We start from the raw sequence: 25,639 nt of genomic DNA, 5'->3' as shown, positions 1-25,639 counted from the left end.
CAGGACTTTGCAAACCCGAAGGAGAACTAGGCCATTCTCGCTGCAGGGAGAACCTCCACACTGATGTTCTCGTCAATTCTTTCCCCAAGCCGTGTGCTCCCTGACTTCCTCTTTACATTCCCTGGCCCTCTCACGAAATGAGCCCTGGTCAGCAAGGGGAGAACGAGGCAAGGAGGGCGGGGAAGGGCTGAGCTAAAAGTCCTTGCAGCCCCGTAAGTCCGCTTGATCACGTGTGGATATCCTGCCCTCTGGTGGTCGCGCTGTCTTACTACACTTCCCCGCAGAGGAAGTGCCCGGATCCTGTCACTATATCGCAACGATGAGGGCCCAGAGTTTGGTTGCCCACCCCACCTCTGTGTCCAATTGTCCTTCCATCACAAGGACTCACACCCCAGCCTTTCTTCAGCTCTACCTACCTTCTCCTGGCTCTTGATGTCACAAGTGATCCCTTTCAGTACCAGATCCAGTTCAGGCCGGTACCGTACTTGGTAGTTGTTAAACTGAATCTCCCCTTTGCTGGGCCACCCTGCTGGAGGCCTGTTCTCAGTCACCCAGGGTGCCTGGCAAGGAGACAGGAGAAGTGCTTTATATGGAGGCAGCTCGCTGAACAATCCCCATGGGGCTTGTGTCGCAGAGCAGTGGAGGGGTAGCAGTGTTTCAGCCCCCTGTGGGTGTCTACATTTAACAGACTGAACTAGACTGAGACTTCCAGAGGTTCCTACCTTATTCAGTTGCAGAAACCCTGTCTCACAAGATCTCCCAGTTGAAGCCACCATTTAGCTTACTACGTTCTAAGACATGACCTCCCCTAAACCATTTCCTATTCTAAGGTTCAAGAAATTGGGTCATTTGAGTAACAGCAAGGGAAACTTTTAGCGGAACCTTTATAACCCCCCACGTGTAGCCTCCAGATAAGGTGAGAACGCTTTCTCGAAGGAGTCACATATTTTTCTTTGCCTTGTCCCTGGGTTTCTCTAATACCTTCTTACCTCATTTTCCAGGTTTATGTACTCATTTATGCGCTCAACAGCCACAATGTTGGTCTCAACATCTGACGTCATCCTCACTAGCCAGTTCAGGGTTTGTGTGATCTACAGAGAAACCAGAAGACTAAAGATCATCTCAGGCTCAGAAGCCAATGCAGCTCATCGGACCACAAAATCAATTCAGGGGCTGCTCTGCGCTGAGCATTATGCTGAGCTCTACGAGACAGCAAGAAAGGTGTAGGTACCAATGTTCATTCACCTCCTTGAAGGAGGAAATGAGACCCGTGCATCGAATGGCTGGAGGACAACTCAGTGCTCAACTGTGTGGTGCTCACGTGAAAGGCAAAATGAGCTTGGGGTGCCTTGGGGCTAACGCTGGGGCTGGAGAGGCTGGCAGTTGGTGCAGTATGACCAGAACTTGGCTCTCCTGCCTGTAAGCTTAGTGTACTTTGCAGAAATGGTGGTGGGTGGCCTTCTGCAAATAGGGAAAAAATAAGAAAAAAAACCAGGAATGAAAATGCCTTCTAAAAAGCTGCCTCATCTCTGCTCTCAACAATAGCTCTTTTGAGAACCCAGCCCTCAGGGTGGATCCTTGTCCTCCATTACCCCAGTAAACTCCAGGTGCCATGCTGCCATTATAAAGATGCACCGAACCACCAGTAAGGGGGTTATCCTGATCCAGTCCAGTCTAGAGTCTTGGGAAGCTTCTTTCAGACAAAGACTCAAACCAGGGAGTTTTTGTTGAGTGAATGGTGGTTAGAGAGAGGGAGAGCCCAGGATCGTGGGGACCAAGAGTAGGTGAAACAACATGAAATCATTGATATTGACTGTTTTTGTTTTGGTCAGTCTGATTCTCTGTCTCATCTCTCCCAGGTTAACAAGCCTGGGTGGAGAAAGAAGCAGCAGCACAAGGAACCCAGTGGCACTATGGTGAACAACGGCATCCTCTGGGTGTCTGCCATGATCACCTTGGGCCTTATTAACTTCTACTGAAGACAGCACCACATAGAGTGTGCTGGTAGCTGGGCAAACCTCCAGTATATTAGTTTAAAAAGATACCATGAAAGATGACCAAAGGACCCATTAAATGAGTATCATATATTGAACATTTACTGTAGTGCCAGCCACTGTCTTAGGTGCTAGGAAATAACATCTAACATTTAGCCCCTAGTCACTCTGAGGATGTAGTATAGTTTTATTGAACTCTGTGTTCTCTATTAGGATTTCTCCAATTATTCTGAAATCTAAGAAAAACAAACAGAAGAAAATACTTACTAAAATGACTTTCTGGTTACTGCTATATTATGGAAAAGAAACTAATATATTCTCTCCTTTGACTAGATCAAGCAAAGAGGAAAACAGACAGGGAACTATTAGATGGACTCATATGAAATTGCTTTCTTAATTCCCAAGGGCAATAACATTTCTGTCCAGATGACTCCGGTACCTATTTAGAAAGAGTAAGGAGAGTGCCCATGGGTTACACAATTAGAAAGAGACGAAGCTGGGGTTTGAATCTCAGCCTCCCCTAGTGCCTCTGGATCTAGAAAAGAATCAAGAGCATGGACCTCATGGCACACTTTGGACACAATTTAAGACTCAATGCATTCATTTAACCGAACTCCCAACCCTCAGACTCACATTGAGTGCATTGGACAGAACAAAGCCCACAATGTTCCCACTTAGGGTATCTCTATAAATAACCATCATCAATGATGAAAAGAAGACAATCAAGTTTGCAACCAGCTCCAGACGCACTGCAAGCCACCTGTAGAACAACAAAACCAGAGAGAGAGGTGTCACTGGGAGGTATTCACTTTCTTACCTGACCCAGTAGTAGAGGTGTTTATAGAACATTCTAGAGGGCTTGAGATGGTAGAATAGTGTTCCTAGCAGGTGCTTCAGTTTGACTCTACCATGTATTCCTAAGTCTTTCAAGTTGGATTTTAGAGAATAAATTGCACTTTAAAGATACTAGAGAAGTTTGCTAAACTAAGGGAATCCTATGGTTCAATGTCTCCCAAACTTGTCAAATCATAAGAATCATCTGGGGCAGTTGTTAAAAGTATATAAAACCATGCAAAAAACAGTTTGGCTTCTACCCCAGGAGATTCTGACTCAGGGGGCCTAGGATGGGGCTCAGGAACCTGCATTTAAACAACTGTTCCAAGTGACTTTTGATCAGATGGGGAGATAATGCCATAGAGAATCCACATGGAAGCAGCTCAGCAGAGGGCAACAGAGCCTGTCTGATTTCATGATTTTAAAAAGGCAGAGAAGAAGGTGGGGTGGAGAGAAGTTGGCCGCGACTTGGGGGATCGACTGCAGAGAACCAAATAGGATATTACAGATATGGTTTATAAAAATTTTTATAAAAATTGACTTTCCCAAATAAAATGTATTTAATAAATTTGCACCAATAATTCTAGCACTGTGCAAATAAATATGATACATATTTACAATAGGCATCCAATAGGATTGATTTGTATGCCTGTTTCCTTCTTGAAAAGTAGCTAAGAAATCAAATACTTTTACAATCAAATTCCTGGTCTCTTCATGTTCCAACTAATACCTCCAGACCATGTTCAAAGCACTCAAGAATTTCACTTCCTCTACAAGACCTTATCTCTTCAGGGACCTACCACTTCTTGCCAGGGTCTAGTGATGCTGGAGAAATGAAGAGCGCTCACCCTCCTCAGGGACTTTCTTCACAGGATGTGAACTTTCCAATGTCATCACTGGCTTTCTCTAAAAATTCCCAGATCCCCTCCCTCCAACCTCTGCTGCTTTTGCCACCCTACAAAGAGTTGTCCTGCCTGTAGAAAACCATGCATTCACTCCCAGGAAAGCAAACAGAGAATACCCAGGCCACACGACCCCTGCGCAGTACCTGGGTTACACGGTGCTCACAGATGTTACTGGGCTTGCACCACAAGCCTGTGAGTGGGGCTGTGTTCTAGCCATTGTCAAAACAAAGAAAATGAGGTTTCCTTCAGAAAGGTAAAGGCGATTCACCTGGTGTGGTAAATGGCAGAGCAGGCACAGGAACCTGGTCTCTGACTCCAAAGCTCACGCTTTCTTCTCTCTCCTTACATTGCCGGTGTGTTTGGCCATAGTGACTTTCATATCACTGGCTATGTCTGCTGTCCCATAGCTAAGTCATACATGCAGAGCCCCAAAGTGCACATTTGGGTAAACACCCAGGGAAACCTCACCTGTTGGAGATAATCCAGGAAAAGACACACTTCTGGTTAGTGTCAATCAGCACCTCATTGTGTTTTAGAAATCGCTGCTGGTGCTGAAACGCACGGATAACAGATAAGCCTGACACAGTCTCACTGAAGAAGGAGTAGAGTGGGGATCTGGTGACAGAGTCCAGGCGTCTCAGCTGGCGGGAAGTGGCCACATAAAAAATCTGGACCCCAAAAGGAAGGAGTCAGTTAGTCACACAATCATGTCACATAGGCCGCACCTCTTCCTCTGTGTGACCCAGTGTTCTTCACCTTGACAGTCACAGCCCACACTGAACAGGACAGAAGCCTTTGGTCTCACCTCTGGCTGGAAGAACGATGAGAGAGGCTCAGAGTAAGAGGAAGGTGGGAAGATCTGAGGTTGGTGGGGGACAGCAGAAGATGAGGAAGAGACTGTAGCACAGCCTTAGTGGTCTGAACTTCCAAACCACGTAAGGAGTTTTGTCAGCCTAATCCATATTCTCCCCAAGGATCTGCATATATTGTCCAAATGACAGTTTTTGGGCAGCAGTTAGAAAAAAATGGTCTCCAAAACAGCTATGTAAATGCATCTGGGACCTAAGTGGTGTGGAAAGTGGAGATGGTCAGGAAGTGGCCAGAGAAAGGCATGTGGAGGTTTGGATAAAAATTGAACAGAGACAGGTGTTGTGGTGAAAGACAGTTCTGGAGCTGTGTGGAATGTGGAGGGTTTAAGAGCCAGAACTGGGTGTGACAGAGAGCGCAGGCTGGCTTTCTGAGCCACGAGGGCTGAAGGGGGAGGTTCGGTGGACTGGGTTAGTAGTGCTGCTAGATTCCATGAGGATTTGTTGAAACTAGGGAAGAGCGCAACATTTGAGAGTCAGAATTCAAAATGTTATACCTGAACGTTTTCTCAAGTATCCTGCATCTTATTTATTGGTTCATTATTAACAGTCAAAAGGCTGTTACCAAGATGACAACGTACCTGAGGGGGAACCCAATACAAACACCAGGAGGTGGCCCCTCACCGCAGGCCACAGGCCGTCCTTGACAGCAAGGCCAGAATTGTTTTCCTGTTTATCCCACAGGTAGGTGGTGCGACAAGAGTTCTTTCCACAGCTTTCCTCCCCTCATCAGTTTTTTTTATGGGCATGGAGTCCCTTCCACTTGCTCCAGTTTTTCTGTGAGTCTTGGCTCTCAAGCTACCAGTTCCCTCAAGAACACATTGAAATTGAGCCTAAGTCATTCAAAGACACCCAGTGAAACTGGATCTGCCCTGATGTGAAGAGATGGAGTTCCTGCAGAGACACATCTCCAAGCAGATTAGCCCAAGTCAACCAAGGAAGTAACCATAGCAACCAATGACCTAACCATTTTGGGAGTGGGGGTTCTTGTAGAGCTTCAAAACTTTGTCCAGGGCCACCCTCATGGTAGTCTGGGATGTAAATATCAATATGCCTCACTTAAGCTTCTCAGGGGACAGAGTTAAGGTTAGATTTGCTGTGAACCATGACTCTATTGGTGCTGCCACCTCAGCTTCAGACAGTGGCCTGTGGGCGCCTCTGGATATCCATATAGGAGTAAATAACAAAGATGCTGAAGAGGAGAGGGTGACTAGCGATAAACAAAGGAAAAGATGCTCAGGAAGGAGCCTGGGCTTTATAAATAGAGAGGAGTAGAGACCCAGCCATTTCCAAGCCTACCTGAACGGACACGTAAATGATGCCAAGAGGAATGATGATGATAATGAAGATTGGAGTGGCCATGCAAATCATGACGAGGGTGCTGATGATCCCCAGGAAGCACAAAATCCAGCTGCGCAAGGATGTGGGGAGGGTGTCGTCTACTGTGGAAATATCCTAGGGACACGCAGTTAGGAAAGATGGTATATTGATGAATTCCTACAGCATTTTAGCTTTTCCTGATTCTAGTAGGAAGTATGTTCAATTCTGAGTTCTCAGTGACTCCTTCATTTAATCACTTCATGATATTCATTTGCAATAGACTGTTCTGCTCACCCTGAAAACCAATCTAATTTCTGTAATGTCTTTATCTTTCTAAATCCTTCCAAACAGATATGGTAGTCATCCTTCAATAGATTTGGCAAAGATTTTTACCCTTGGCAGTGAAATTCCCATTTTTCAAATTTTTAAACCATTCATAACCACCCTAAGCTAATAGAGCCTTACAAGGTAAACCCTCCTCTAGCCAAGTCAGTTCAATTACTCTAACTTTACACAGGTCCCAATTCTGTTGAGTACCTTGAATAGAGCCTGGCATAGCACAAGCATTCAACGAACATTTGTTTGGTGGCTCCAGTCAGGAAGCCCTGCCACACACACACATCCCTGACTAAGGAACCCGGCAAGTTGTTGTTTCCTCTGTCAAGCATTGGACTTCAAGGGGAGAGGAAGGTGGATTCCTGCCTGGTTAGTGTTCTAACCAGAGATAATGGATGTGTCTTACCACCATATCACCTTTATGTCATGTTGAATAAATAATTGAGCAAATGAGTGGATGGATGAATGGTGAGTATACACAAGAAGCATAGGTTATATTTTTGGGGTTCCCCTTGCCTGTATTTCTTAGAACCTGTTGATTCTAAGATTAGTTATATGTGAGTATCAAATTGATTCCATGTTATCTCTGGAGTGTCCCAAACTGGGTAAGGGATAACAGCTTCCAAAGAGAGTCCTGAAGAGTGGTTGACTCCTGAGTCTAACTTACCCTTCCCAAAGTTACATCAGAATGTAAATAATAATATGTCCAGGGCTGGCAGAAAAAAGAAATTCTCACCAGCTATCAGTTTTATACACATTACTTTTGACTCTTAAGTGGCACAAATTCTCCTTCTTTCCTCCACCTGCTCTTAAGGGCTCCACCATCAGTTCTAGAGGACCTTAGGTCAAACTATCCTTTATGAGCCCGAGCCACTTCCCCCACAAAACTCACTATATAATTAGTGGCAGATTCTTTTTTCCTGCAAAAACAGTTAGCAAAATACAACTGTTGCCTAACTAACTCAAACTAAGATCTCTATGTTCTCTTTTTCAGAAGATTAATTATATAATGTGTCAGAAATGAGTTATAATTTTTGCAAAGTACCTGTGTGAAATCTTCCTATCCAAAATGGTGCACTTTTAAAGGTTCTGTTAAAGAGCAGAGAGCTCACTAAAGTTGTCTCCAATGACATTATGCCCACAATTTTTGTCCCAAAAGAAGGTGATAAATGCCCACTCTTGAAGCAGTCAGTGTCCCCAGAACCTGGCAGTGGGCTATGAGCTAGCCTTTCTGTGTCTGCTCCACAACCACACAAATAAGGGTCCAGAGCTGCTCAGACATTTTAAGATATGTACTTCCTCTTCTACAGAGGACTGAAAGCTGTGCAGGTGATCATTGAATACTACTCAGAATTGCCTAGTTTTTGCCTCTATTCCTAGAAGTTCCATATCATATGCATTAAGATTCAATGAGTTTGGTCCTGGCTGGGTAGCTCAGTTGATTGGAACATTGTCCTGTACACCAAAATGTTGCAGGTTTGATTCCCAGTCAGGGCACATACCTAGGTTGCGGGTTTGGGGGTTTGGTCTCCAGTCAGGGTACCTATGAGAGACAACCTATTGATGTTCCCCCTCACATTGATGTTTCTCTCCCTCCTATCCACTCTCTCTAAAACCAATAAGTGTGTCCTTGGGTGAAGTCAAAAAAAAAAAAAAAAAAAAAAAAAAGAAAAGAATCGATGAGTGTGGTCTGGCCCATGGAAGAAAACCATCTATGTAATATGAACATTTATTGAGCATCCCAATGGTTAGTATTGTCCTTGGCTCATAAAAGGTGCTCAATAAATGTCATTAAATGAATGAATGAATGAATGAATGAGTGATCTGCAGTAGATGGAGACAATGTTTTAGAACCTCATTAAAAGGACAGGAGGCTCTCTTCCACTTTCCAGACCTAATTTACTTATTTTTAAAGCACAAAAGGTAGAGGCCTCAGGAATGGCGGTGGAGACCAAGCAAAGGGTTATCCTGCTATTCCTTTAATCCATGTCATAGCCGGTGATAGTGCTCTTACTTGGGTTTTCCCCTCTGCACACCACTTCTGCTCATCTCCCCCTCCCCTCCCCATCTCTTTCGTTAGCTTCTATGACTTAAGTCTCACCCTTTCTCGCATTTCCCACCCTAAATCACCCAGTCTGACTTAGTACCTCTTTCCTCTGTCACTCTTTTGTACTCCCAGAACACCATTGTACACATTGTTGTTGTTTTTGTTTTACCACATTCTGGTATAATTCTTTATTTCTTTGGCTGTCTTACTCACTCCATGGTGAGCTACCTGAAGGGCCAGAACTGTTCCTTCCTTTATCCCCAGGGTCCTTGAGACCTCACGCAAAGTACTCAAGAAATAATTTGCATGCTGATGGACAAAGGAACTGGAACTACACAGTGTTGCCCAGGGGGACATGAGCATTCTTTCCCTGTCAGAAATAGGAAGACCCTCAACATACAAACAAATAATCTTGAAGCCCTTGAGATACTTACACCAGCAAACCTGTTCACAATCCTGCCTATGGGTGTTGTGTCAAAGAAACTCATGGGTGCTCGAAGGATATTGTTCAGCAGTTGTTTGTGAAGGACACTTGATGCATGGGCGAAGCTACGGGCACTCCAGAGATTTGCTGTGAGCACAAATATACCTAGAAATGGAACCAGTTTAGTCAGCACCATGCGCAGGGATCCCTGAAGTCTCGTGCCAAGGACACATGGCAGTTCTTTTCTTGAGTCCAGGCAAAGTGCCTTGACCATACAGATTATGTAAGGAAAGGCTATTATAGCCATCAGACATACCTTGCACTAGTCCCAGAGCTCCATAGACACCAACTCTCATGTCCCTCTGAGAGGCTGGATAGTTGGTGCCATTGTAGGTTTTAGAGTCATTGGTCCAAGCACTGAGCCAGAGGTTGGATCCAATCAAAGCCACGAAATTAATTACATAGGCAAGGATGATGAAGAAAATTGAATACCATCCTACTGCTCGTAGGTATTTCACGTAGATGGAGAACTTGACCTGCAAAGCCCCCACCTCAATGTTAGTAGAATTCATAATGGCTTTTGGTGGAGAATTACCTAGAATACCAATTATAAGGGGGAGTGGGATCCCTAGAAAAAAATGGATCACAAGTAAGAGAATTTGGTAGCCTGTGGTTATCATTTCTGCGTTGGGCCAGGATAATAATCAATGCTTAAATACAATGTAAGGTAAATAACTATCATATTATTAGTAAGCTTCTAGATGCAATTAAGAGGGGAAGATAGAAAAATGGAGTGGGACAAATGGAGTTATACTGCAGACACTGGATGTAAGACCTTAAATTTAAGACCTTGGTTTTAAATTTTGTTAATTTGAATTGTGCACTCTGAGATTGATGTATTAGTGATCTCTAACTCCCAAAATTGCATCTCAAAGCAGTTTTGTTGTTTGTTCTACGTATCAGAATGTAATCAAACACTCATAAAATGTGCTATGAAGATATTCACAGGAATAGAAACATATTTTCATTCATCATGGAAATATGATTTGATAGAAAGCCCAGAGTGTCTACTAACATTTCAATGATGAATTTATTTAAAGGTTTGCAAAGCATGCATAAGACATAGTCCTTCTGTAGATGTGTTTTCAAATTATCAGACTGAAATGTTGGGATCCCAAGCCTCATATCACCCCTAATGGTACTTTTCACTGTTGTATTCACCTTTCCAGTTTGTATGAATTCCTTCTTAATTAATTTTTGTCCTTTCACTAGTTCTTCCTCCTCCTTCTGAGTATTCATATTCTGAGTTTTCAAGGAGTTTTTCAGGGGATTCAGAGGCCTGCTATTGGACCTAGATCTGAGAAATTGAAAAGGGGAAAGCTTTCCTGAGCATTTAGATGCATCCTGAGGGTCTTCTTACAAGCATATGTCACAGTCTCTGTGATTGCATCAAAGTTTATTCCCAATCAGGTGGCTGTGGGGAAACACACTACCCCAACCCTCCTCCCCAGACAAGGAAACAAAGGAAGAGCTGGGAGTGTTCATGGTGTCCACTATGCACACAGAAAAAGAGAATGATCACGTGGAAATATGGAATGGATGGGGGCACCAGTTAAATAGGTGACCAACCTGCGGCTAAGCGTTCGACGAAGGCTGTTTTCTCTTCTCATGGTCAAGGAGGCCACATCCTCAGGGATTTCCTCCACACTGGGCATCAGCCCGCAGTCGTCTTCTTCTTCGCTGTCCTCGTTGACTAGGAGACACATCAAAGGTTAGAGAGAGAGCTAGACAGAGCGCTCATGGCCCTATGAACAAGGAGAGAGATGTCTTTTCTGATATTGTTGGGTTCAGCAAGAGATCCCAGATGTACATACAGGCTGGGATCTTTTACTCCAGAAATACCACTTACTGGTACATTTTCTCATTGAGAAATACCAGAATAAAGGAGAAATAAGTTAATATTCCACTATAAGATAAAATGGTCAAAAGGAGAAAAATGTTTCCAGAAACTTCTAAGTTCCTTTGGAGCAGGAAAGAACTTTTAAGAGGAATAGTAGACAAACACAAGAGTCACAATCCTCAGAACTGACTAAAGAGCTAAGTGTAAATTTAAAATGTTCTTGAAATTCCAATAATTTGACAAACCTTTAGAAACTTAAAGCATTTAAAAACAAGATTTGAAAATAAAATAAAATAAATGTAAACATAACCTGGACATCAGAATGCTGGAGTAAGGACCTCCAGAAATTGATACCTCCATATAAGCAATAAGAATAGCAAAAAATTGTCAAAATAAACTTTTTCATAACTCTGAAATTAGTCAAAAGCTTGCAGTAATCCAAGCAACATTTATTTTTTAAAAAATGACTAAATGTTAGAACAGTAAGCTTTGTGATAGTTTAATTTACTCTATTCCCATTCCTCTCGCCTCAGATCTGCTGTAGCCTAGAAACCAAGAGACTCACAATCATGTTAATGATAAAAACCAGCAGCCTGGCAGCTGCTGGAGGAAACAGGCTGATTTTGGACTCCTGAAAACACCCTGCCCCTGGAAAACCCCACTCACAGGGCTGTTCTTTATTGGATCTGACTCAGAGCCAGCTAGCTCAGACAATCAGCAGCAATTGTTTAACAACACAGTTGCCTGAGGTTGTCATACAATTGGGGTAAATAAGAAGCTGACCAAAACCTTAAAATGAAAAGCTGGGAATAAGATATTCATAAGGAGCTTTGATATCTTCAATATATTCCTGGCAATCTAGAATGTCACACACATGTGTAGGGCTATGCAAATGCCCAAGAAAAATTTGACAAAGGCCCTATTTTCTTATCTCTGGATAACCTTCAGGCTCTGTGTAAGCAGGGAAAAAAAAAAGCTTAGGCAGAATTGTAAATTGCCTATTGGAGTGTTAAAAACATTCCTCCACCTATTCTCCCAGCCTCTTAGAAAAGGCAAAATAACTTATTGGTTCCCAGCACTTAAGGAAATAATGTTCAGTTATTAACTAACCCCTCAGCCAACTAAGCATAGACTTCAGTCACTCCATGTGACAAACAATACAAACTTAACAGAATAGTTCAAGAAACTAAGCAGGTGAAACAATACGACCAACCCTGGCAGAGGAAGGGAGAGACAGAAATCTTATTTCCAGAATGATTATGTTATTTAAATGACCATTTTTCAACAAAAAATTAAGAGTCATACAAAGAAGCAGGAAGTTATCGGACCATATACAGGGAAAAAGCAGTCGACAGAAACTGTACCTGAGGAAGCACAGACATTGAACTCACCAAACAAAGACTTTAAATCAACTATTATAAACATTTTTAAAGAACAAAAGAAAATCATGTCTAAAGATCTACTGGAAAGTACAAGAATAAGTTCTCACCAAGTAGAGAACATCAATAAAGAAAAAATTATTTAAGAAGAAAATAGAAATTCTAGAGTTGAAAATTACAATAACTAAATAAAAAATTTACTAGAAAAGCTCAATAACAGAGTTGCTAAAGAGTTTAGGCATGTGACTTGATCCAATCAACAATCTTAACAAAGTGCTGCCAACTTGGACTACAGGGGACAAAGATGAGAAATAATGAAGGGACACTGTCAGAACTCTGGGATTCTGCAGGAAGAAAATGGGTCAATAGAGCCATGAACATGTGTTATCTTTTAAGAAAAGGGGAAAATGTCTCTGAAGGCAATTCAGGGTTTGGCTGCTTCTCAGTTCCAGAGATTGGGACCCAAGGCTGGAGGGAAGGGCTAATCACCCCAAACTTCCAGTCATACCCTTCTAAACAGTGCCCTTTGATTACACGGCAAAGACCAGATAAGCAGGATGAACCTCCAGCTTGGCTCAGGCATAGAGTTTCTATGTCTGTGTTTCTTTATGGAGACACAAAACACAGACAGAGCAGATTTTGGATAATTCACACTCAAATCTAGTCCAGGAGGTAGATACTGGCTTACCACTCCCATTCCTTTGCCATACCCAGATTCTACCCTATTCCAATCATCCTTACATACCTGTGGCTTCTCCTTCAGGACCCGTCTGTTTTATAAATGTCTTCAGATTCTTAGCAAACAATCCTTTCTTGGCCAGCAGAGTGCTGTAGGACCCTTTCTCTGAGATGGTGCCATTCTCCAGGACCACAATCTCATCCACTTGGGGAAGAAAGTGAATGCTATGTGTAACCAAGAGTCGAGTCTGTAAAAATAACAGTAAGTTGTGCTGATAACCCTGTGTCTGCCACCTTCCTTGTCCTACTCTAAAGAAGGAAAAACAGATGCCTCAGTTTGCTGCTGGGACTTTGCTTCAAAATGTAGCCCTGACCACCTGGCCTCTTTTAGTTCCTCTTTCCTTCCTAGCACCTCATCCTAAAACCCGGCCCATGTGTAAGATAAGACTATTGTCATTGTAGGTGTATTCAAAGTTATTTTTTATAGTCATAATGAGGTATGCCCTACATATGTTCTCTTCTAGCTTCTTGGGTAGCCAGGAGTTAGACTTAGGAATGTCACTTGACATAAGTAACTAAATAATTAGCTAACTAACTGCCTCTTTCACTAACAAGCTAACAGACCGAGCTAACAAGAACGGCCCAGATTCTTTCAACATATGAGTGACATTGAGGGGCAAGAAACTGTCTTTGGCCCAGGCCTTTCTTGGTGTGAGATACCACATTCTTGTATTCCTGTCTATTGATGAACCACATTGACTACTGGAACAGGAACTCTACTCTAAGAAAGACAAAATCTTATGGACCAATAATTAGGCTCAGGTAGGAGCCATGGGGCTGAGAAGAGCTTCTGAAAAGATAGCCCAACCCCACTATCTCTCTCTTCTTCACAGACCACAGACACTAGGTCCCTCTTATCGGGAAGACCCAGGAGATGGTCATTCTTCAAGTCTCAGCTCCAAGCCAACTCTTCTGGGACACTTTCCTGAGTCCACAGGCAAAACTTGGGTTCCTCCAATGTTTCCATTGTAGTGTATGTAGAATGCCATTAAAATAATTCTTGTATTATAATATTGTGTTTGTTTTTCTGTATGTCTTCCTATTAGATTGTAAATTCCTTGATAGCAGGGACCAGACATTTACCTACACTTGTCCAGTTTTTGAAACAAACCAGGAACAGGGTAAGTATTCAGTTCATTAATAAATGGAGCCAAGAGACCTTAAAGACCAAACTCATGAGCAGGAATAGGAGGAAGAGTGAGTTCCTGTTGACTCATTGATCCAAGAGAGAAGCAAAAGATCTCAGTAAAACAGCAGCCCAGTTAACCCTGCCATCCTGACTGGCAACATTCAGAAAATCTTGAAGGGAACAGGCCAAATACCAATAGTCTTACTGCTTAGTGCTGAGGGGGATGTTGTTATTGACAGTCCCCGCTCTACTTGTTGTTGGTGAGGAGCATATTCAAACTCTTGAGGGGCTCTGTCTGCCCCTCTCTCACTTGGTTCACTGTGTCAGGACAACTGTGTTAACTTGCCTGTGGCATGAAAATGCTGATTTCCCCCTACTGCCAGCTTTAGTGGCTTGCTCTGGCCACTTTCTCTGTGCTGTCTCACAGTGGCATTGGGAAAATCAAGTGAGACAATGCAATCAAAGTGATTAGCACAAGCCTGGGACATAATAATTACTCAAAAACTGTCAGCTTTATTTCCATGTTCAGGTTGAGCCATCCTTTTCAGGCACAGTGTTCCTATATCTTGTGAGGGATCCAGGAAAGTGCCTTCTTACAGCATGGCTCTAACACCTACAAGTTCCTCCATAAAGTGAGTTGTTGGGTCATCTGGGGCGTTTTCTGACACCAGCTCTCTGACTCTAGCTGGGTGTCCAACAATTCAATTCAATTCTGACACTAACTACCTGGAATGAGCACAAACGCCACAGTTTAAGACCTCAGTCCCGCAAGACACCCTGACTTCAGATGCTACTCACAAGGCTTGAGCCACCCATGCTTCTGGCAAACTAACTATAAATCAGGGATCCCTTAGACCCCTTCTCAGCTGATAATATGCTAGAATGGCTTATAGATCTTAGAAGAACACTTTACTTACGTTTATCAGTTTATTATAAAGAATACTACTCAAGAGAGTCAAATGGAAGAGATGCTTAGAGCAAGGAATGAGGGGGTGCACATTGGAGCTTCCGTGTTCTCACCAGATGCACCACCCTCCCAGCACCTTAATGTGTTCACCAACCCAGAGCTCTCTGAATCTCCTTGTTGAAGAATTTTTATAGCCCAATCTCCAGCTCCTCCTCCCATCCCCAGAGGTCAGTGGGTGGGGCTTAAAGTTCCAAACCTCCTATCACGTGGCATTTCTGGTGAACAGCTTTGTCCTGTGAGGGTTCCACTCTAAATCATTTACTAGCTCAGACTCCTGTAGTATGTAAAGAGCTTGTTATGAATAACAAAAGACACTCCTAGTATCACTCAGGAAATTCCAAGGGTTAGAAGTTCTATGCCCTTCTAACAAAGGGCATAGACAAAGACCACATATATTTCTTATTATACCACAGGTCTCAAAGTATTTTTTATTATAATCAATTATCCTAAGAGGCTCAATGACCAAGCCACAGAGTAAGGCTAAAACTAGCCATGACCTCATGATGGGAGCCCTCATGGGGTCAACTCCTGGAAGACCAGTCTGAAACTATCTCCACCACAGCCCAGGGAGGCAGGTAAATAAGGAGATCTACTTCAGGACAGCAGCTGTCCTAGCAGCTGTGTGCGACGACCGCCCCCCCCCCCCCCGCCCCTATACCTCATGCCTTTATCACTTAAAATGATTTCTTACCTTGCCTTTCAATAGGCCATTTGGACCCAAGACCTTATCAAAAATGTGTTTTCCCACATGAGCATCCACAGCTGACAGGGGGTCATCCAGAATATAGATGTCTGAATTTTGGTAGGTAGCTCTTGCCAGGCTGATCCGCTGCTTCTGACCCCCACTGAGATTTATACCCTGAAGAAGAAAATCATTTCTATTAAGCACTATGTCATAGCCCTGCCTTCACAGAGGCTATTGAGGAGGGCTAAGAAAAAGATTTGCCTCAATAAGGCAAAAATCTTACAAGTTCCTTTATAAAAATAAACAACTTTGATTCAACTAAATCACTTTAGGCCCAATAATTAAAGGTAGGCCCAACTTACCATTTTCTACTATGTAATTTACTTATTTTCGTTGCTTCTTGGCCCATGAGAACGTAGCACTATACCAAGAAGAGTTTTCTCTACTTTGTTCATGGATGTAACTCCAGCACTTAAAATAGTCTCTGGCACATAGGTACTCAATAAATTTATGTTAAATTAACGAACAAAATCACTCTAGAGCTATACCTTCACAAGTCTTCTAACATTTCAAGATCTTAGTCCCCAAAGACTGCTATGGACAGGTTTTGTAAAAGAGAAAACCACAGGCCCAAAACAGTGTCACTTGGGCTAAAGCCCAGAATACCAAACTTAGATTTAATACCTGAGCTAATTTCTGTCTCAAACTCTCCCAGTAACATAGTCTTAATCAACCATTTTGAAATTTTCTGGGCAACACCAATATCCGTCAGGCAGGACCTTCTCCACCTGTCCCCCACCTGCCAGCCCTCAGAAAGAGGAGGCAATCTGTATGACAAAACCCTTCCCTGATTCCTTTCTTTCAAAAAAACAGATGTCCCAGTGCCACCTGAAATAATTTCTTTTTTCCCCCAATAGCTTCCTTTCCTCACCCTTTTTTCTATTTTTGTACAATCGTTGGCATGCCCTTGGAGTTAGTTGTTAGATGGGATGCTGCCCCATTCATAAACCTCTTAATAAAGCCCATCAGATCTACAAGTTTACTTGGTTGAATTTTGTTTTTCTAACAGGACAGAGGGTGAAAACAACCTAAATATGTGATAATCAGGGATTTCTAAACAAATTATGGCAAATTCATATAATGGATATGATATACAACAGTCATTAAAAATCTATTTTTAAAGAAGGCATTTAATAACATGAGGAAGTAACTCACACTAAATATCTAACTGTTCAAAGGAGATTACTAGAACCCTTCTCTGATGCTAACTAATATACAGAGTAGAGTCAGGACACCTAGGCTCTGGTTCCACTGCTGTTCCTCCACCATGATGTCAACCTTGGGCCAGTCCTGGATACTTGGGTCCTAGCTTCATTATCTTTCCTTTAGATTACATAGTATCCCTGTATTTGCTTCCAGGTACACAATTTTAATTTCTGAGTTATTTGTATAAAATATTGTGCAAACTCATGTTTTCTGGTATTTGTTCCAAACATGACCACCAAAATTAGTCAACTATTTTACTCCCATTTACTTCTTTGCCATCCTCACATTTTTTTTTCTTTGCTATTTCTTCACCCTTCAAGGTTCTAAGTACCTTCTCTCCAATCTCAGCCAGGTCTCCTCCAGGCAGCACTTCCAAGTCTTGGAGGAGGGCACAAGCCTCTAGAACTTGCTGGTATCTCTTTTCATCTAACTCTGATCCAAAAAGGATGTTGTCCTTTATGGTGCCATTCTGGATCCAGGACTGCTGTGGGACGTAGGCTATAGTGCCCTGGATGGGAAAGGATCAGGCCATATGTCAGTTGTACCTCCAGAAATGCAGGGGTGAAGGAGGGGGTGGTAGGAGCTGGGAGGATCAAATGGAGCTTAGATTTGAAGAAATGTACGTCAGGTTGACTGAACATCTGGTATTTATAAATGTGCTTGCATTTGTTGCATCAACCAGTGAGAAAGAATTTAGTCTTGCTCATCATGTGAAGCCCCCTTTGTATGACTCTCACTTTTTAGCCTTGACCCTAAAAACTGGAGGATGAATGCACATACGGTGTCTAAAACAGGGTTCCAGTCAGGCCCCAGTGAATTTACTAGGACCAACAGAGGGCTAGCACTGGTGGCGGAGCGGGACAGAGGACACTAGGAAGCAAGAGCTAAGAGATTGGAAATAGCGTGCAGGCTAACGCATGAAGCAGATCATGTCCAAAGAAAGATGAGCTTGACAGATGTCTGTGTTTGAGGAAAAACTCAGTTATGGGGTAGTAAGAAAAAACTTCCTAAAAGGAGTTAAGACACAGTTAAATCTATAGATTCTGCATAGATACAGAGATCAGACTGACGGTTGCCAGAGAGGAGGGGGTTCAGAGTCATGGGTGAAAAAGGTGAAGGGATTAAGAAGTACAGATGGGTAGTCACAGAATAGTCACAGGGTGTAAAATACAGCAGAGAGAATATAGTCAATGATGTTATAATAACTATGTATGGTACCAGGTAGGTACTTGAAATATTGGGGTACCACTTTATAAAGTATATGATTGTACAACCACTATGCTGTACACCTGAAACTAATATAAAATAATATTGAATGTAAACTGTAATTTTAAAAAGTCTGTAGAGTCTGCTCTGTGATGCTGCATGTTGATTTAATGCAAATTAGCTTATTAGTGAATGGTAAATCAGGGAATAATGTCAGTATAAAGTAGATGTTCTTAAAAATGGTCTGATGCATCACGATTGAGATGCCAAAGGTGAAAGATAAAGACAGAGTCCTGGGGGCAGCAGGAGAGAGGCAGAGAGTTGCCTACAGGGGGGTGCCTATAGGACTATCAGCTGATTTCTCAGAGGACACTTTACAGGCAGGAAGGGACTGGCAAGTAGTATTCAACGTGATGAAAGGCAACTTACAACCAAGATTACTCTATCCAGCAAAGCTATCATTTGGAATGGAAGGGCAGATGAAGTGCTTCCCAGACAAGGTGAAGCTAAAGGAGTTCATCATCACCAAGCCATTATTTATTATATGAAATGTCAAAGGGGCTTACTTAAGAAAAAGATGATCAAAACTATGAACACTAAAATGACAACAAACTCACAACTATCAACAACTGAATCTGAAAAAAAAAAAAAAATCCAACTAGGCAAATCAGAATAGGAAGAGAATCCTAGGTATAGGGGTCATCTGGAGGGTTATAAGCTGGGAGGAGGAGGGGGAGAAATGGAGATATGGTGCAGGGATTAAGAAGCATAATCGGTTGGTACAAAATAGACAGGGGGATGTTAAGAATAATATGGGAAAGGGTGAAGCCAAAGAACTTTTATGCACGACCCATGGACATGAACTAAGGGGAGGGGGTGGGATTGCTGGAGGGAAAGGGGGTACTGGGCAGAGGGGAGCAAAGGGGGAAAAAATTGAAACTACTGTAACAACATAATCAATAAAATATACTTTAAAAAAAATGGTCTGAGCATGTCCATGAAAAGCAATAAGGGGAGTACTTCCTCATAATTAAAAAGAAGGCTCAGCAATATATAAAGATCTTAAGGAAAACAGCTAAAAATCTATAGGCATGCTTCTTTTTGGTGTATGTAATGACTGGTTAAATGATTCAAAGTATCTATAGTTTCCCTTAAATGTAGCTCTCTGGGAAAGCTGAGAGTGCTGATGAAGATGCTGTGAAGACCTTCTCTGTTAAAAACATAATTAATAAAGATGTCTACACCTAACATCAAATTTCTGTATTGGAAGCAAGTGCCCCCAAGGCAGGGAGTGGGAGGCCCAGGACTAATGGGGATGTTGCATACAATTGCCAGCAGAGAATTTACAATGTCACTATTTTTGTTGTTATTGTTTTACAGTGCCACTGTTTTATTGGTATTGTTGTTTATTTTGGTGCCCTGATTCCAAAGTTATATAAAAGTTTAATAATCTGTTCCAACTCTTTCCCCAAGGTCTGGTTATTTTTATTGCATAATTTTGTGGAATGTGAAGTTTTCAGAAACATATATTTAGATATAGCAGAATTTGTCTGTACTCTAAAGGAAGACATATTTATTCAAAAGTTTTCAGACTTTAGTATGCATATGAGAATAACCTGGGTAGCTCATTAGAAATAAAGATTCTTAGAATCTACCCCTTGAGTCTGATTATATATGTGAGGTGGGGCAGAGAATCTACAGGTTACAAGCCTACCAGATGTCTCCAAGACCTTTTACCTATACGGCCACACGATGGCAGTGGTGGTCAGATTCTAGTCCTTAGTGCATTCTCCCACCTGAAGAAGCAGCACTAAGTGGCCCGCATTTGAGCATCAGTCTTCTCCTTGGCATTCCCTCTCACCTTGATGCTGATGTGCCCATGAACATTTTCCATTTCTCCCAGCATGGATGACATCAAGGAGGATTTCCCAGAGCCCACAGTGCCTACCACAGCCACCAATTGCCCTGGCATAATGTCCAGGTTCACACTGGAAGAGAGAAGTACATTTGAAGGAGATAAGGGGATTTATTCAAGAGGAGTTCCAGCCACTTCTTGGACTCTCTATGGGAAGTCTGGTATTTGAAGTTTATCTCTCAAGACTGGAAAATTTGTCTTGGATATACAAGACTCCAAAGTGCTTCTTTAATAATTTATTTTTAAGCTCTATGAGCCTAGAAAGTGAACCCGAATGTATTCAACTCATCTATAAACTATTTGTGCCAAACCTGGGTTTCCACTGGAAAAATTCTCTTAGACCCAACATGGTACCATTGAAGAAGAGCCTGGAGACCTGAGTTCAAGTCCCAACTTTGTCCCTGCTGAGTTGTGTAATAGTGAAATGTCTCATCCTCTTGACTCTCATTTCTAAACTAATGGTTTTGGACTAGATTAATGTTTCCCAAACTTGGCTCTTCAATGAGACCAGCCCTTCAATGGAACACTTGCTGAAAGCACAAAATACTGCCTCCTCCCCTGGAGATTTGGCTGTGTCTGCCTGGGGAGGGGTCCACACTGGGCTCTGTGTCAGCCCTATTGTTTGAGTTCCTGGAATATTAAGAACCCCAGGAACTTGTTCATAGTCTTTCTGAACCTGCCCATTGAGCTGAACTTGTTCTAGATTTATATTAGCAAATGGGGAGCTATATCCAGTCCTCTCTCTGCAAAGTCAGACTTTCAGGTTACGGGCGTTCAGAGGAGGAGGTTCTGCCCTGGCACATCCTGGGATAAGCTCCAGAGTCCATGTTCAAGGCTGTAGAAATAGCAGAGGAGGGTGGAAAAGTCTGACTGTAGCAGGGAGGTGATAAGGCGTGCTCGGTTGTGAAGGAGAAGGATCTGCCTGCTCAGGCTCCTGGTGTTGTCTGTGTATGCTGTACTCGGTGGAGGAGCTGGGATTCTGTTACACGAAGTACTTAAGAGACATATTACATGCAACATCCTTGCAAGAAGGGGTTGGCTTAGCACAGAGGAAGTGGCCTCCAAGGTGGAAAGTAGGGATGGGTTATTTAGATGTAAAACTCCAGACCTGAAATTGAATCTTACAGAGACAGCTTCTATTGTCCACTCTGGGAAAGGAGCTCCAATGTTCTTAATTACATTCTTAAATGAATAAATGAAATTAAACCGAGTTCAGGTTCTTGTGCGTATCCTCTACCACACCTGGACACCTGGACCACCTGCCCACTGTGCTCTTCCTCCAGCCACAATCTGGAGAGCAATGTCTTCATGGGTTCTCAGCTGGACTCGTGAGGTCCCACAGTAGGAACGAAGGGTGGCAGATGCATTTAGGAGCAAAGAGGCTCAGGATCTTCGCTGTCAGCTCATCCCTGCAGCGGTGGAGCCTGAGCTGGTATCTAACTGACCGTGTACACATGGCTTGTCTCCCCATGTGTGCTATTACATGGACTTTTTCTATCACAGCACAGGCAAGGAGAATCCTAAAGAACAGCAGGACGGAAAGAAGGCAACTCACTCTCGAATTGTGGCTTCCAAATCCTGGTCCCAGGTAAAGGAGGCCTCAGAAAACTGCACCACTTTGTCTGCTGAGAAGAAGGTTCCTCTTTTAGTCAGATGTAGGACTCGACCGGCCAGTCTGCCCTTTCTCAGCCCTCATGTGTCCCTCTCTGCTTCCCCCAGCAAAGCCTGAGATCACCTCTGTCAGGTGCTGGCTCCCACGCTAGTGAAAGCTCCTGGGGTAGACCAGAAGTTGCCTGTGTGTACAGAGTCCTTTTCGGTCCAGGAGTCCCAGGCCTGTTGTGAGCCTAGATTTCAGACCTACAGACCCTCTGGATACATTCCCAGGCCCTGTGGCCTGGTTGCCAGGTATAAATTCCACCGACATATCTACATCCAGTGACTCCCTACTGTGGATTCCAGACCCACGGCTTGCTCTGGCTGTGGCTGCCCCCCAACCCTTGAAGCTCCAGCACCTGAATTTTCCTTCGCTCCAAGTCTGCTTTCCCAGCTCTGTAGGCTCAGCTCCATCCTGACTTCTGTTCTCTGGATCCTTTGCAGGATTTTCCTACTTATCCTCAGAACAGCTGACTTAAGCTTTCTTTAGCAATCTGGCCAAGGAATCTGTTCTAAGTGAAAACATAATTTAAGTAAAAATAATATGCTTATATGCAAATGCACGTTCAAGATAAGTCCCCTCACTCCATCTTTCAGCCAATTTGCTGCTGCTGAGCCCTTGTATTGAAAAATTCTGGTGCCAGCACTGTGATAAGTTTGGGAAGCAACTTCCAAATTCATTTACCAAAATTGCAATCACGTCGAATGGCAGATGTGTCCAAGTCATCCCCTCCCAAGTACTTCTCCAGCCGTTCTTTGGAAACAGTGGCCTAGAAAAGAACACAAAGAATCTCAAGAATAAAAATCCAATGACAAACACAAACAGGGAGAGAATTTTGACTTTGTCTTCAGCCTCAAATGTGGAAGGAGATTGTCTATCTGCCAGACTTCTTGCCTATAACTTGCCACGTGCTGCTGGGCCCTCCTCACCCCCACTACGGATGCAGTCTCACCCCAACCCTGGGGCCAGCCCATCCCTGTGCACGGAGGCTAATGAAGATGCTCTGTTTCAGCCCTTCAGAAAACTGCTCTCTCCCTAATCTTTGCACCTAGTTCCAGAAAGTGTCTCTTGCCTTTCTCTGAGATAAAATGCTAACTTCTATCTGGTTCTGGCAACTACGCCCCTGGCATGGGCTCAAATGGGTCATCATGCCTTGATGACCCGTTTAGCATCCTAAGTGAGCCCCTGCTGGAACTCTGTAGAGGAACTGGCTGTGGCACACTTGGACGCAGACCACATAGGTCAAGCTTAAATCACAACTGATCCACGGGTTGGCAGAACATGAGAACTTGGGAAGATTTCCAGGACAGTCTCCAGGATGTTTCTCATCTGCCTCCCCATCTCCCAGGGAGGCAGTGGGGAGGCAGTTTCCCATCACCCTCTGGGTTCAGGTGAAGCATGGGGCTTTCTGCCTTGCCCTCTCCTCAGGGTACAACCATGGACTATGAACCTGCGCAGCTGTTGCAGGCACCAGCTGCTCAGGAACAGAGCGTCCCGCTGCTCCGCTGCCCCATCATCTGGCCTCTTTTGTTTCAGTGTCATCTTGTGGGACAGGGATGTAGGGAGCTGACAATTTTGCTGATCTTGCTCCTACTGTCTACACAAAAAACTGAATCTGAAAAGAGCATGTTGTTCCTTTATTGGCCGCACGTGTCAGCTTTCCTTAACACCTCCCACCCCCACCTCTAGGACAGAGAGGCCTTCTGCTGAACCCCAGCCTTTCCTCTGGCCTGGGCCGCCTGTAGCTGGCCACCTCTGCAATAATCGCAGGCCACCACACCCGTCACCCTGGCTGCCTCGCCAGTCTACCGCCTGCCCCGTGGTCTTCCCCCCGAGGTCTGTCATCTCGGTGACTGGGCTCAGTTTTCAGGACCCAGACGCTCCTCTGGCCCACCCAAGGCCTCCTGAACTCCAAACTCATTTTCTGACAGCTCGAGGCTCCCCAGTTGCCCTTGGTTTTGCCACCCGATGGTGTCATACAGAGAGAGGCTCTTTTCTCTCCCTCCATTCCATAGCTCCCTAATGCTATGTACATGCCTGGAGAGCCTTGGGAAAATGCGAGGGACATGTTCCAGGTGCCAGGCTTAATCACAGATGCTTTCACAAGCATTTCTTTCACATGAGGTAGATGGGAATTTTTAATTGTTGTAGACAAATGGGCTCAGGGAGCTTGTGATTTTACTAAGATCAAACCATTCTTCTTCAGAGACCAAACAATCTGTCTAGTGGGAAGTTCACCTTCAGAAACTAGAAATGAGACTCTAGAGTCTAAGGCTTTTAGTCAGAGATAATCAGTGAGCAGGGAAAGTTCCTGCATACCTGGAGCATGGAGGAGATTACCATGGGAAGCATGCTCATGGGAAAACGTAGGATATTGAAGAGGGTGATGGAGGTGAAGGCCTTCTGTGCATCCAAAACATTATTGCTATCCACCAGGACGTAAACTGAAAATGTGGTCACAGATACCTGGAAAAGCAAGGCCATGAACAATTTATTCCTAAAAGGGCTCCAGCAGCCTTGGGCTAAGTCTCAGGAACACAGCAGCTGAGGGGATCACAGGGATTATCTCAACCTTCCCATGTTGCAGATGAGAAAGCCGAGTCCTTAAGTGGAGGAAATATCTTGCCTGAGTCATAAAGTCATTTAATGGCATTGCTGGGGCCAGAGCCTGGGTCTCCTGCTCCTATATCAGTGTTTCTTCTACTATCAACTCATGCGCCCTCCCCAAGTAGAAAAGAAGCCCTCATTTGCAAACTATTCCTGGATACCATTTTCGTGCTGACATCCTGGTAACTTGTGCTGGGCTCCCAGACCACTGAATTGTACACAAGGGCATGAGGTAGGAGGAGTGGCATCAGGAGTAGAGGAGGGCAGGGCTTCCTTGATCTCCAGGCCAGGCCTAAAGGCTCTGGGCAGTCTGTCTAGGACAGACCTCCATCTTCAGGAGGCTGACCTAGCCCCACAGATGAGTCACTTACCAGAATTGGAGTTAAGTATAAGAGAAACATCATCAGAGACTGCATCTGCCCAAAGCTGAGCAGATTCTTGAGTTCTTTCTTCCGAATGTCGTAGACTTGGTTTCTGAATGAAGGTTCCCAGGCAAAATATTTCAGGATCTAATAGGATAGGAAAGAGCACAGTTCACCCTGTTGCCCTCAGAGGACACCAGGTATGTCTCATCCACCCAGGTTTTAGGATATGGTCCCCAAAATTTGGGGAGGAGTGGAGAAATAGAGATTATAAAGTATGACTACAGAAAGGGAGCTTGTATTTGTTGACAATGAACTATGTACAAACATTTTATAAACATTATTTTACTTAATCCCTATAACAATATAAGGGTGAACAACTGTTCCAATCTGCCCGGGGCTAAGGACTGCCCAGGACACAGGGCTTTCAATGTGAAACCTGGAAATTCTGGGCAAACTAGGGAGAGTTAGTCTCCTTCTTTTGTAGAATTATTGTATTCATTTTAACTATAAGGAGACAGGCTGAGAGAGGCTAAGTGACTTGCTCCAAGTCACCAGCTAGCTATTAATAGAGCTGAGACTCAAAACCAGGCCTTTTCATTTTGCTACATTAGCAGGAAGGCATATCAGAGGTCTGTGTGGAGAAATATCTGGGCATTAAAAGGGGCCCCCATTTCATTTCCAAGAACTTTGTGGTGATGTAAAATGCATGAATTCAAAACCACGTGTGTTAAAAAAGATCGCACTGGTCACCTTTGGAGGATGAAATGCATTATTTCGAAAGCTGGTAAATAGAGAAAAGAAGAAAGCATTTTCCTTCCTATCCTGTACAGATTTTATTTTAAGATAATCAACTAGTTGATTAAGATAATTCTTTTTTATAGAATTTTAGCTAATCAACGCCAAAGGAATAACAGAATTAAAATATCACCCTTTCGCAACTCCTAATAAAATAATAGATCAAGGCAATGACAGTGGTTTTTCAACCTTAGCTGTATATTTGAATCACTTAGGGAGCTTTTAAACTATAATAAATGCCTGGGGCTTACGCATGGAGAGTCCAATTTAAATGAATTGAAGTAGGGCCCAAGCCTCAGTGGGTTTT

At 43.4% G+C, this 25,639-nt stretch overlaps 1 protein-coding gene across 2 annotated transcripts in view; it reads right to left on the bottom strand.

The window, feature by feature from the left end:
- ABCC2 (ATP binding cassette subfamily C member 2) overlaps positions 1-25,639 on the bottom strand; it is a 61,987-nt gene that overhangs the window by 5,601 nt on the left and 30,747 nt on the right. Inside the window, exons 12-28 of one of the 2 annotated variants that reach the window (XM_090278394.1) lie at positions 24,544-24,681; positions 23,885-24,031; positions 22,250-22,334; positions 21,467-21,536; positions 19,858-19,984; positions 17,122-17,298; positions 15,531-15,698; positions 12,751-12,931; positions 10,356-10,479; positions 9,948-10,083; positions 9,043-9,262; positions 8,737-8,891; positions 5,899-6,054; positions 4,202-4,401; positions 2,628-2,754; positions 990-1,091; positions 417-560 (exon numbers count right to left, since the gene is read on the bottom strand). In XM_090278394.1, coding sequence (XP_090134520.1) covers positions 417-560; positions 990-1,091; positions 2,628-2,754; positions 4,202-4,401; positions 5,899-6,054; positions 8,737-8,891; positions 9,043-9,262; positions 9,948-10,083; positions 10,356-10,479; positions 12,751-12,931; positions 15,531-15,698; positions 17,122-17,298; positions 19,858-19,984; positions 21,467-21,536; positions 22,250-22,334; positions 23,885-24,031; positions 24,544-24,681 — 2,457 coding nt within the window. The remainder of the gene's footprint in view (positions 1-416; positions 561-989; positions 1,092-2,627; positions 2,755-4,201; positions 4,402-5,898; positions 6,055-8,736; positions 8,892-9,042; positions 9,263-9,947; positions 10,084-10,355; positions 10,480-12,750; positions 12,932-15,530; positions 15,699-17,121; positions 17,299-19,857; positions 19,985-21,466; positions 21,537-22,249; positions 22,335-23,884; positions 24,032-24,543; positions 24,682-25,639) is intronic. The other variant, XM_090278395.1, reaches the window with a different exon arrangement.

The sequence above is a fragment of the Furipterus horrens genome, unplaced genomic scaffold (genome assembly GCF_987537825.1).
Source record: "Furipterus horrens unplaced genomic scaffold, mFurHor1.1.pri manual_scaffold_5, whole genome shotgun sequence".
Classification (NCBI taxonomy): Eukaryota; Metazoa; Chordata; class Mammalia; order Chiroptera; family Furipteridae; genus Furipterus; species Furipterus horrens.
The sequence above is the reverse complement of the archived record's forward strand: the minus strand, read 5'-3'. Positions and strand labels throughout refer to the sequence as shown.